Source organism: Nycticebus coucang, chromosome 3 (genome assembly GCF_027406575.1).
Source record: "Nycticebus coucang isolate mNycCou1 chromosome 3, mNycCou1.pri, whole genome shotgun sequence".
Lineage (NCBI taxonomy): Eukaryota > Metazoa > Chordata > Mammalia > Primates > Lorisidae > Nycticebus > Nycticebus coucang.
The window spans coordinates 36810537-36824581 of record NC_069782.1 but is presented as its reverse complement, the minus strand read 5'-3'; the positions used below and the strand labels follow the sequence as shown (position 1 = coordinate 36824581).

General features: G+C 33.1%; 1 protein-coding gene across 1 annotated transcript in view; it reads left to right on the top strand.

The window, feature by feature from the left end:
- LOC128582307 (ALX homeobox protein 1) overlaps positions 1 to 14045 on the top strand; it is a 234209-nt gene that overhangs the window by 75221 nt on the left and 144943 nt on the right. Inside the window, exons 15-17 of the mRNA XM_053586068.1 lie at positions 7562 to 7741; positions 10116 to 10550; positions 13429 to 13630. Of these exons, the coding sequence (XP_053442043.1) occupies positions 7562 to 7741; positions 10116 to 10550; positions 13429 to 13630 (817 nt within the window). The remainder of the gene's footprint in view (positions 1 to 7561; positions 7742 to 10115; positions 10551 to 13428; positions 13631 to 14045) is intronic.

Genomic DNA, 14045 nt, shown 5'->3' with positions numbered 1-14045 from the left:
TCACTGGAATCACTGCTGAAGTGGCTATCCACTTACCCAGTGTGCCAAAACTGGTCTCACTCTGCCCCTGAGGGTTGGGGCTGCAAGGCGGGTCAGACCCCGCCCTTAGGCTACTTGGTCACTGGGTTACCAGCTCCCACCCAATTCTAGCTCTGCAACCCTGAGGGCGGAGCTTGCCGGGGCAGAGCACTCACAATGGCTCCCAAGCACTATTAGCTCTGTCTGGCTCAGCGGCTCAGACTGGGGCCCTAGACAACAGCCAAAGTTCTCCGCACTCCCACTCAGGCTCTCCCCAAGACAGTTCAACTGAGTGCCAAGTCCAAAGACACCAAAACAGTTCACAGGTAAGGCCTTTCTGGTTTGCAGTCTCGCCGCTACTGAACTTGGTTGCAGGCAGGTTTAGACGGATTGAACACACGCGACCACTTGCCATTTTTCCACTGTTTTAGTCCTCCTCTTGGGGTCCAGAAGTCTCTTGCTGACTCACTGTGTCCTCACAGGGGTGATGATAGGCAGATCCCACCAGCCAGAGATGCCTGGAGTCCTATCTCCCCAGACTCAGGGTGTACAGATGCAAGGAAGCTGTTACACAGCCACCATATTGCTCCGCCTCCTCCCATACTAGCTAAATTTCTGACAGTGTTTCTCTTGAAAGCATTACTAATCTCCAAGTTTCAAGGCTTCATTTCTAGGAGCCAGATCTCAGAATGAAATTTCCCATAGTGAAAGTGTAATTTTGTATACAAGGCAATGCTTGGCAGATGATATTATTCATAATGAAAGATGCTCATGAGTTATTCTTAGATAGATATCTTAATATTTCCTAGTACATATATGAGCAAAGTCTAGGATGACAAATAAATTCATTATTTTTGCCTGTTGTTCAGAGCACGTTCTTTAAGGGCTGCAGTTTTTCTATTTTCTGTTATGGAAATAAGATATGAATTTTCTTGCTGATGGAGTTGGTGTTACTTTCCACACAGACATTACCAATTGCAACAACTAGGAACAAACCCAATTTCCCCAATAATCTTTGAATTTATTGTTTTTCACTATTTTGTTTGCAGAGGACATAAACATTTATATTATTGAATAACGTATGCTTGTAAAATAAATTAATATAAATTATTATAAATTTATTAAGATAAATATAGAGATGATGCTTATACTATGTACATATACTTTACAGTTTTTAAAGATAATATTTAATGAGAAATAATGATGAAAGGAAGAAGGCAGTTGTTATATTATAACATGAACAATTATTTCTCTATTATAATTTCTATATTTAAATGAACTTTTCTAAATTCGAGTCATCCCAAGTTGAAAATCTTACCTGTCCAATTTCATATAGATCAGTTGGCCCAACATAGCTTTTATTATTTTAAGAAGAGATTCATTTATCTAAAGGGCTTAAAATCTAGAAATCTGTAAAGTATGGACTTGTTAACCAAAGGATCAACTCAAACTTTAAGCTGTATGTTCCAATGAACTTTACATAACCCCCAATACTAACAAAAGAATTAGTTATAGATTTTCCCAATTGGCTTCTTTCTTTCATGTCTAGCCAGTGATAACACCAATAAAACTGATATGCTAAAAAATCTCTTTTTAAAACTTAATCTTCAAACTCAGTTTGAGATCTCCTTTGGGAATATATTAATGATTAATAGAGCTTCCAAAATGACAGAATATTCACAAGGACGTTTTCACTAAATGAAATATTGATTTAGCCCTTGATGAGGAGGAGCCCAGCTGGAAAACCTAAGGTTGAGATCTCACAGTGTTCTTATATTTCACTTCCAACATTAATCAACTTGCTACAGCACTTTCAAAAATCTTCATCATAAACTCTTAGGATTTTTGAACTTATGGCCAATCCATGCACTGCTCTTTTATGCAGGTTTTAGGACATTTTTTACTCAAAAAAATCAATGAAGAAAGGTTTAAAACATTAAGTCCAATCTAGATATTATTTATGCAAATCACAAATCTCAAGAGAGTGAGTGATAGTCGTGAGGATCTAAGCAAACTGAATTTTTACATTTAGAAGAATTTCAAAATATTCTGGCTAAGATGAACCATTTGGGAATTTTTCTATATAACAATGGTATTTGATATTTAATATCAAAATATTCCTAATAAATAAAAATTCAGGCCCTGTTGTCCTATATTCTCTAGATTATTATTCAGGCCCTGTAGCTGAAATATTATAGTTAATTAATGATATCCATGTTATTAATCCTGTCCAAACTATGGTGTTTGATAATCATTTTCCCTTTGTTGATCTACTGTCAGTTTCCCTCTGAATCGCTAGCAAGTAGTGATAGTTACAAGAACTAGTAACAAATCTAATGTCCCAGATTGTCTTTGAAATTCTTTATTTTTCATTATTTTTGTTTAGAGCATAAATACCTATTTTGTTAAATATATATGCTGTGGTAAAGTTTATTTATCTGTCACATAATCTGATTACATAAATTTATATTTTTGCCTTTAGGAATATATTAGATTATTTGGTTAAAATGACTCTTCATTTTTTCATTATTTCTAGATAGAAGCATGGTATCTCTATATATATGAAATGCATTCTCTAAGTTCAATGTTCCAGGAATACTGTTATACATTTATGTATTATGAGAAATAATAATGAAAGGAAGAAGGCAGTAGTTATAACATGAACAATTATTTCTCTATTATAATTTCTATGTTTAAATTAACTTTTCTGAATTCGAGTCATCCTAAGTTGAAAATCTTACCTGTCCAATTTCATGTAGATCAGTTGGCCCAATATAGCTTTTATTATTTTAAGAAGAGATTCATTTATCTAAAGGGCTTAAAATCTAGAAATCTGTAAAGTATACAGATTTCAGAATACTGTTATACATTTATGAAAAATTATTTTAGCATAACTGAACACCTTGCTGTTACTGTTTAACAAGAAATTATTATACTCTAGAAAAGAAAAAAAATGCTTTACATAACTCCTAAATAAAATAAGAACATCTACTTTATTAATTTTTCCTTTAAGATATACCTATTTCAAAGACCAGAGCATAATGACATTGGCACACCTTTTTCCTGGTGCCAGTCTGGTCCATTCTGAAAACCCAGGTATCAGAAAGAAATTTGCTTGGTTTCCAACAAATCAGAACAAACTGCTGGTTATTTTCAAGGGCTGTTCCATTAAGTTGTTGAAGCCTTATGTTTACACTTCAGTGATTTAGGGAATTGAATCTAAAGAAACAGGACCAAGCATAGCGCAAAGTATCTTCTCTTTTATACTGGATGGACAAATACATTCTTAACTTTAATGGCCTTTACTATCACATCTCAAAAGCATGATTATTTCATAGCTGGCATTTTATAATTATAACTAAATAAATTATTTTGATTATGTCTTAAAGAAAATTTGACTAAGTAATTTGGAGATTTAGAATACAATGTAGCTTCATTAATAATATAATAAAGAATTTGCTAGGGTGTACTATGGACAGGTGAACTCATTTGTTTTGATTATTATCAGCTTTAATTTCAGAGAGTAACCTTTACTTGTTTTGAAAATATTTCATATTATATTTATTTTTGCACCTCTGTGGTGATTACCTTGTCACACCTGTGATAAATAGCTATTATTTTAATATAACATTCTGGTTTTGAACTATATCTTAAAATGAATCTAACCAGAAAACAATATATGTCATTTATTTAATGCCTTGTAATAAATGTGGCAGTTTATGATTTAATAAACATTGATAGTTTTAAGGCTACTAAAATTTCAAAATATATGGACTAAAATTATTTTAAGCTGATCAAAATACTGGTTAGCAAAGCATTAAGCTTTTTATCTGCATCTTAACATTGTAAATTATCTGATAATTACCCTTTAAGAACCAAGTCTAATTGTTTTCCCTCTTTCCTTATTTAAATATCAATAAGGGAGAAAAAAAAGTGTTGTTGTTGTTTAATTTTTTTCCAGGGAAGGGAAGGAGAGGGGTTTTGGAGCTATTATCTTTATCCTCAGTAAATAAAATCTCTGGTTTTCTTTTTTGCTTTCTTTAAAGGAGAGGCATTTATCTCTCTTGTGATTTTAAAAATATATTTACTACCAAGACTACTAAATTATAACCATATACATGGAAACATAAATTATGAATTTGGTTTGTCGTAGCCATTTCATGGCCTACTTCTTTCACAAAAAGAAAATTCTAAAATTATGTTTTATAACTGTTTGGATAGATGAATATGTCAGCCTAGACTTTATAGAAGGAATAACTAATACCAAAGATCTGTCTGGAGTTTTTCTTCCTAAATTTAGCATTTAGCATTTTAGTACTAATCTCACCTTGCCATCCTTCTTTTATTGTTTAGGAATTATTAGTTGTTTGTTTGTTTGTTTTTAGGCAGAGTCTTATTTTGTTGCCCTCAGTAACTGTGGTGTCACAGCTCACAGCAACCTCAAACTCTTGGGCTCAAGTGATTCTCTTGCCTCAGCCTCCCAAGTAGATGGGACAACAGAGGCCCCCTACAATGCCTGGCTATTTTTTGAGATGGGGTCTTGCTCTTGCTCAGGCTGGTCTTGAACCAGTAAGCTCAGGCAATTCACTCACCTCTGCCTCCCAAAGTGCTAGGATTACAGGCATGAGCCACTGTGCCTGGCTAGTTTTTTTTTTTTTTTTTTAATTAATAAAATGTGTTTTTTAGAGAAGTTACAGGTTACTGGCAAAATTTAGCAGGAAGCACAGAGTTTCCACCTACCCCATTCTCAGACATGCACAATTTCCCCCACTACCAATGTTCTGTATCAAAGTGATATGCTTGTTATAATCAATGAACTTCCATTCACATTTTATTGTCACCAAAGTTCATAGTATCCCCTAAGGTTTACTCTTGATATTAGTATGTTCTATGGGTTTTAAAAAAACTTAGTGACATGTCTCTGCCATTGTAGTATCATAGAAAATAGTTTTACTACCCTGAAAATCTGCACTCTTCCCATCTTTGTCTCCCACCAACCATGGCAACCAGTGATCTTACTGTCTCAGCAGTTTTCCTGTTTTAAACTGTCACATAGTTAGAATCACACAGTATGTAGCATTTTCAGATTAGTTTCTTTCACTTCATAATATGTGTTTAAGTTTCTTCCATGTTTTCTCTGGGCTTCATAGCTCACTTCTTTTTAGCATTGGGTAATACCCCATTGTCTATTTTTACTATAGCTTGTTTACCCATTCACCTGCTGAAGGACATTCTGGTTGCTTCCAAGCTTGAGCAATTATGAATAAAGCTGATATAGATATCTATTTGCAGGTTTTTGTGTGGACACAAGTTTTCAATTCATTTGAGTAAATACCAAGAAGAGCTATTTCTGGTAAGGACATATTTAAATCTCCAAGAAATTGCCGAACTATCTTCCAAAGTGGCTAAACCAATTTGCTTTTCATGCAATTGAATGAGAATTTCTGTTGCTTTGTATCCTTACCAGCATTTGGTGTTGTCAGTATTGTAGGTCTTAGCTAGTCTAATAGGCATGTAGTGGTATCTCATTGTTATTTCAATTTGCAATTCACTAATGAACATAATGTTGAATATCTTTTCATGTTGACTTTTATCTGCATATATTTTTAATGAGGTGTCTGTTTAGGTATCTTGCCTAGTGTTTAATTAGTTGGTGTGTTTTTCTTCTTGTTGGCTTTTGATTGTTCTTTGTAATTTTGGATAACAGTCCTTTGTGGATATGTGTTTTGTAAATATTTTCTCTCAGTCTGTGTCTCTTTTCTCATTCTCCTGACCGTCTTTCACGGAGTGTAAGTTTTAATTTTAATGAACTCAAACTTACCAGTTATTTCTTTTATTGATCATACTTTTGATGTTTTATCTAAAAGGCCATCGCTATACCAAGGTTATCTAGGTTTTCTGCTATGTTATCTTTAGGAGTTTTAAGGTTTTATGATCCATTTTGGGTTAATATTTTGTGAAAAGTGAGGTTAATGGTTTTGTCCATGGTTGTACTCTTTTGCTAGTATCATTGGTTGAAAGGATGACCTTCATTCTGGGGTACTGCCTTTGCTCCCGTGTCAATCAGTTGGCCACATTTATGCAGGTCTGTTTCTGGACTGTCTCTTCTCTTCCATGCAGATATCTGTCTATTCTCTCACCAGGATCACACTGTGTTGATTTCTATAGCTTTATGTTAAGTCTTGAAGTCAATTAGTGTCAATCTTTGGACTTTGTTCTTCTCTTTCAATATTGAATTGTCTATTCTGTGTCTTTTGCCTCTCTGTATAAACCTTAGAGTGAACATTTTGATATCCACAAGATACCTTGCTTGAATTTTGATGGGGCTTTAGTTGATATATAGATCAAAATGGGAGGAACTGACGTTTTGATAATATTGGGTCTTTCTATCCATAATCTCCATTGAAATATCTCTCCATTTATTTAGTTTTTCTTTGATGTGTTTTATAACTTTTTGTTTAAGTAGTCCTTATTTAAGAAGTCCACTTTGAGCATGTGTCCTCTGGCAGACATGAAAAGAGGCTTACCCTCTCCTTTTGAAAGATTTGGTCAAGTATTTCTAAGTAAGTATTTGTAAATAACTGAGCTTCAGGGAAAGTTTTTGCTGTCTAACTTGTTTATTACAGCATTAGTCTTTTAAATTGATACAGATATTTGCATATATTGAATACTTGAATATTTTTATTATTATAATCCTTAGTGTGATTCAGGGGAAAACATAACTTTAGATGTTTCGGATTATGAAAAAGAGTAATCTTCTACCTCTCTTGTTTAGCCCTGTTCTTATCACTGTATTTAATTAAGAGAAACAATCAGGATTCACATCTATTTGTGAAATAAACAGCGCCTTTCAGTGCAGTTATTTTAATTATCTTCTTTTCAAAATAGGGTATCTAGTATTTTCACTCTTTTTATAATACAGCCTTATTATACTCTAAATTCCAATCTGAGTTTCTAAATTTGAATCTCCCATTTATGTTTTAGAGACAATGATTAATTGTATATTAAGAACTTTAAAACTTACTTTGTGAACAGTGCTTGTGGCTCAGAGGAGTAGGGCACCAGCGCCATATGCCGGAAGTGATGGGTTCAAACCCAGCCCTGGCCAAAAACTGCAAAAAAAAAAAAACAAAACTTACTTGGTACATGACCTGATATCACATTTTTTATTTATTTTATTTTTTTATTAAATTATAAACACATAAATCATGTATACATTAATGCTTGTATGGGGTACAATGTGCTGATTTCGTGTAGAATTAGGAACACTTACATCACACTGGTTAATATATACTTCATCTTGTTTACTTAATTATTGTGTTAAGACATTTATATTCTATACTTAATAGATCCGACATGTACCCTTACATTATGCACCATAGGTGTGATCCCAAATTTAACTGTATTGTTTTCTCTACAAAATCAATCACATTCTATGAGACAGGCACCATATGCATATATTTTTCTACCTAGAAGGCATGCTATTATTTTAGGTATAAACTCTACTTATCAAGACTATTCGCTTCTTTCTTGTTTTCAATAGGCATTCTCTACTTAAAATGCTACCTGCTCTAAGAGTCCTCAATGGTGATAAGCTGAACCCTTATTCAGAAGACCACACTGAAGAACACTATCAATCAGAATTAGCACCTTTCCTAACACTTTGTCAGTCCCAGATTCAAGAATTCAACTTACTAATTGAAAACTATATCACTGGAAAAGGGTAAGATAGTTTCTTCTCCTTGTTGTCCTTAAAATAAATAATGTAATTTATTCATATGATATTAAAAAATTATGATTAACTAACATACTTTGTGTATTGTGGATAGTGTAGATTTAAAAAATCTGGGCATTATTTTTTATTCTTTGAAATATTCTAATATGCTTTTTAAACATAATTATTTCGGTAAATGTTAAAATGTTAGATAAAGGAAAGCACGAGAGCTTTTAGACAGGAGGCAAACAGTTTCATTAATCATCAATAAATAAGTCATAAATTTATTGTGGGCAAGACTATCCTCTAACAATTCACAGATTAACCTAAGAGAAAATTAAATAAATAAACAGTTATAATGGAGTAAAGCAAGTTCTGTATCATATAATGCTTGTCACATATTGAGGTATCATAGCACACATATGTTTACATGTTAAGAAGGTAGCGCCTGAGCACAGGAGAGAAAAGCAGTTAACACTCAGCCATATTCAGAGGACAGAAGTTGAGAATAGTTAAAATCAAATTTTGAAGAAAGAAAACTTTTTATTACCCACCTTGAATTCTGAATGTACTACTATGGTAATAAATGGATTCTAATTGATATTTCTGTAAACATATTTTATAATTTGTATTGCTCTAGAAAATGCACATAGAAATGGAAAATGAGTTCACATTTTTTCATTAATGATGACTCTCCACTGTAACTGGAATAATAATCTTGTGTCGAAAGGTCCAAGCTTCATTATTTAATTGTGTTTACTGTTATACTCTCATACATAATTGTCCTATAGGGCGGCGCCTGTGGCTTAGTCGGTAAGGCGCCAGCCCCATATACCGAGGGTGGCGGGTTCAAACACGGCCCCGGCCAAATTGCAACCAAAAAAATAGCTGGGCGTTGTGGCGGGCACCTGTAGTCCCAGCTACTTGGGAGGCTGAGGCAAGAGACTCGCTTAAGCCCAGGAGTTGGAGGTTGCTGTGAGCTGTGTGATGCCATGGCACTCTACCAAGGGCCATAAAGTGAGACTCTGTCTCTACAAAAAAAAAAAAAAAACAACATAATTGTCCTATATAAAAGTTGGTTTTATGCTTAAACGTTTTTGAATATTAGTCTATTCATGTTTTTAAAGACAGATCTGATTATGATTGTTATAATTACTTTTAACAGTAAGATTATTTACATTTATCTTTATGTAAACATGAATTAATATTTCCTTGTTTGTGTTTAGGAATGTATAATTTTGCATGTAAAGGTGACCTTTGGCATCTCTTCTTTTGAATTTAGATTCTAGTTATTATTGTTGCTACTTAAGTTTCATCACAGCATTGAAAATGGAAAGTTCACTGTATTTTGTATATTTAATTTGTAAGTGATGGTGAATGGCACCCCTAACAATGAAGATTTCATATTCTAATATTGAACTGAAGCTTTTTTACATTATAAGCTATAAAAATAAATGAAATGCAGAATATTAAAACTGTATTGGAGTGCCTATACTAATGTCTAATGATTACCTCATGAACATAGTAACTATTGCATGCTCACTACATTTTAGGAAATAATTACAATTTTCCTTTTGTTTGTTATGATTAAACCTTTATATTTTGTGTACTGCATTGTTTTAGGGAAAAACCCTATCTAACTGCTATATATTAAAAACAGCCAGAAAATGTAAATAGTAAATAAGTAAAAATGTTAAAAAATAAAATGGAAATAAATAAAGGGTCACCAAGAGTAAGACTTGCACAAGCACACAGTCCTTTACATTTATTATTGAGAGCTTCAAATCTGGAAAACATGCATGTGATTAATTACACAATTCTTAATATCCAAAAGATAGAAATCCAATAATTGTTCAAGAGAATCATAGCCATTTATGTCTTAAAGCATTTAAATCCTCTGCAATAGATTACTTTTCCAGGGAAAAATGGGAATACAAACTTTCCCATAATAGAAGTTCTTTGTTTAAAAGTCCAATACAAATATTTTGTGTGGCAAAAGTCAATATAGAAAGCACTTTAAACTTTATTTCATAAATAACTTTTCCAAATTTGGGCAGCCACGATTTCTCATGTTTATGGTAGTAAAAGCATGGATTTTTCTCATTCATTTGTACCAAAAATACCTAGAATAAAAATGGTCTTAAAACTTCCAGACATTTTGTCTGGACTGGTAGATCTAAATTAACTAAACAAATATTTTCAAATTTTGTTAGAAATAGATTTATTTTTATATAAACAACTATAAATAATTTAGAATGAATGTCATAGTAGAATTGAATGTTCGTTTTAGGCTAAATGGTATTAAATTTTAAAACCTATACAAGTTTTAATGTTTACTGATATAATTCTTACTGTGAAATGTCCTCATTGTTTATTTGTTCAGAAATGTATCCACGTTGGATATGGCAGAAAATCTCTGTGATTATTTTAAGAAATTGATGACACTTAGTAATGAATGCCGACATGCACATGAACATGAGAATGTCAGTATAACCAAAAGAGAAGAGTCAGAAGCCCAGCAAAACTCCGGCAATGACAGCATTCTGCCCAGTAGACTCTTCTCTAAGGCAAAGGAAGATACGTGGGACTCATCTGATATTTCTGAAAAATGGATGAACTCTGGCTCCAGTTATTCTGCATTGCACAGCTTCTCCACATGTGAAGGTTTGGAAGGAAGAAATCAAGAAAAATTAGTAACCCAGAAGAGAGATGACAGCAAAGTAAGCAGTATTCCCACCAAAAGAATCCCTTTTATGGAAACAATAATGGCAAATTCCCTGCTAAAGAATCACCAAAATGCTGAACATAGTGAGAAAATGTAAGCGTTCTAAATCATTTTTCTTTAATAGGTACATATTTACTATTGTTAATGGATTATCTTAATCAATGGTGCCAAATAACTTGCTAAAGAATTTAAATCACTATTATATTCATATTAATTTCTTTAATTATGTTTTCCTCATGTGAACAAATTATTCATTACAGTACAGATTATTTGGTTGAATTTTGGTATATTCTGTTTCACATTCTAGCATTAAATTAAAATGAGTAAAGGTGAAATTATTTTTTATGCCTTTCAGTTTTTGAATAATCAAAATGATATTTAAAAAAAAAATACAATACTGGTTGGCGCCTGTGGCTCAAAAGAGTAGGGCGCTGGCCCCATATGCCAGAGGTGGCTAGTTCAAACCCAGCCCCGGCCAAAAACTGGAAACAAACAAAAAAAAAATACTGCATTCTAAAATAATTTTAAAATACATATAAATGACTAGGTAATTTTATTTTTCTAAGTACCTATCCATTTGCTATTTATTTGCTCATTAATCTAGTAAACATTTAATAAGCATTAAATACCTGTGCAAGTATTAAGCTTCTGTGTCAAGCTAATAACAGGAAAACATTGGTCCAATTCAGCTTCTCTTACTATGACTGGTGCTAAATAAGGCAGAAGTCAGAAAATCAGGGTCCTGAATCCTGCTGTGCCAAGTCTTCCGTTAGAAGTTGTCAGTACACGTAGTAATTTCTGAAAGCTATGTTAAATAGTTTGCTGAAAGTAACATGTATTTACCCGTGTGGCTTATTATTTATAAAAAGTGGCTTTAATATTTCCTGATTTATGTTTTACAAATTATTAAATTTGTATGCTTTGCTCCAAATAGGCAGATGGTATTGAAGTTTCATGTAAACACTTGGAACTTCTTAATCAATCGTAAATAAAATAGCCAAAGGAAAATAGGAAATTATAAGAAGTGAAAAATACAGATAAATTAAAGACCTAAAGAACAAAGGGGAAAGAAAATGTGAACCCTCGGGATGAATCTTGGTCATCCAGGCATTTAGGAGATTCACTTTCAGTTGTACCGTGTATGGGAATTCCCTAAGCATGATTACATGTGTTCTTATGCTGTGGACATTTTTGACAGTATGATTTTTGCTAAAATAAAAAAAATAAATACAGTGATGATGGTGATGATGATGACGATGATGGAGCTGTTTTCCTAACATGAAGAGCCCTTCACATTTGGGAAACCCTGAAGTTAATCTTAACCTGCTTTCAATGCAGTGAAAAGCAGTCCATACTTTGTCTGTCATTGAAGGAAACATCCTTTGTCTACTTTTTGTTCCCCCCCCCAAACTTGGAAAATTTTGATTATTTTAGACAGAGGAATTCAAAAAATTAATGACTTTAGAAGAAATCCACAATTCCATTCAGTGAAAATTGTTAAGTATCTAGAAAAGGAGAAGGTACTGTCTTATTTTAGATGTATTTTCTCACAAGCCTTTCATTTTTTGTAAATATTGCAAATTATTTCCTTTCTCACCCAAAGTTCCTAATATCGTGTTCTGAAATCCACTAATATATTTGTGTTTAAAAGATAAAAGAATGAATGGATGATTGCATGACTCATGTGTATTAAGTCCATAGCGACATTTACAGGGTCTGTTTACCCTAGAATGAAATGATTTGTTGTAACATAAACACTTGTTATATTCCAAATATTAGAAGTACAAGTATTTTATCTGAAATTACAAGTTTTAGTTATTAACTTCAATTTTTGATTCATAGCAAAGTAGATTGAAAGCATCTACTGGCTTTAAGTAAAATGATGACGGTGGTGAGGATGATAATGACAACAGTAATGACAATAATTAAGCAAAATAATAATGGAAGTGGTTACATTATCCTTTTGTAATTTTCCACAAATTTATTACAAAAAAAAGAGAAAGAAAAACTGTAGTCATGTTTAGTAGTTTATTAATTAATTCACTTTGGTTTAAATTCTATAAATGAAGACATTTCAGTGGGTTTGGCAATTAATACAAGCGCTGAAAACTGCTTCAAGGAGACATTGGGAAATGGAGATAGGCCAAGAATCCCTTTTCCTCCATACATCTTTTAAACCAAAATTTGGAATTTCGAAGACATTAAGATGTACTCTGTGCCTTGATAATATTCCTATGATAATATGAGTAAAGAAAGGAAAACATTTGTAAATAGGAGTTAAATGACTGAACACATTGAGAACTCAATTATGATCAAAGTACATAATCTGTTCATGTTTCTGGGCAACCTAGAGGAATGTGGAAAACACATAGCATTGACAGTGCCTGCAAATGGCCAATAGGCATGAAAGGTATGAGCTAGGGAAATGTTAGAATTTACTACTGGGTTTGTAAGAGTGTGATTTAAATATTTGTCTGTGGGCAGGGAAGAAAGTGAAGCTAGTAAGCACCTGATACTGCCCTTCCTCTTACAGGGAAGGAGGCCTCCCTCATCTTACTCTCCAAGGCTAGTATCTCTTCCATGAATGACATTTTATCCCCTCTTTCCAAGTCAACATTGGCAGCTACATTTGTCCTCTCTCTTCTGCACCATCACTTATTGACTCTGTCTCTGGACTCTCTGCACAAATACCCTCAGTAACACACACAATTTCTGTGATAGCTCACTCCTTAATAAAAACAAACAAAACGCCCTTGTACTCACATCTCTCTCTAAACTACTAGCCCATTTCTCTCCTTCATATTTGAGGATTTCAATGCCATTTTTACTTCTATAACTGAGTTATATAAAAGACATTGTCTTATTTTTAAATCATACTTTATGTGGTCCATGTTTAACATATAACTTACAAAGACCCTTTATCTGCAGCTGTGTATTTATGGATAATAAAAATGTTTTCTCTTCTTAACAGGACAGCAGCTGTGATGATCCAGTCTTACTGGCGTGGTTACACTGTACGCAGAAAGATTCCGTTCTCCACAAGGCTACATACTGCCAGAAAAGGACCCCTGACAAATCTGTGCATCACGAATCAGACCGTTTTAAAGAAATTAAAAAGAGATAATGTTGTGAATGTCCAAGACCAGAGAGAGAAGTCTGCTATTCTTATTCAGGTTATTTTCAATCTTTTGATAACACAGTCAGTCATATAAGATGTATTAGTCATTTTCGTGGGTTGTTCTATAGAGAAAACATCCCCCAAATCTCAGTGACTTACAATTACCTGTACTTATTTCTTACTCATATGACTCATTAGCTGCTATTTGGATGTGGCTCTGTTTAATATTTACAGTGAAAACATAGTTCTTAAATCAGAAATACTGTTTTAATGAGTATCAAGGTGAACCACACGACCATATTTAAAATTTATCATCAAATGTATCATTTGTTGCCTCCACTAACATTTTATTAGCCAAAACAAGTCTTACTTGACCTAATTAATACCCTGTTTCCCCAAAAATAAGACATCCTCCGAAAATAAGACGACCTACATACAGGAAAGATAAGACGTCCCCTAAAAATAAGACC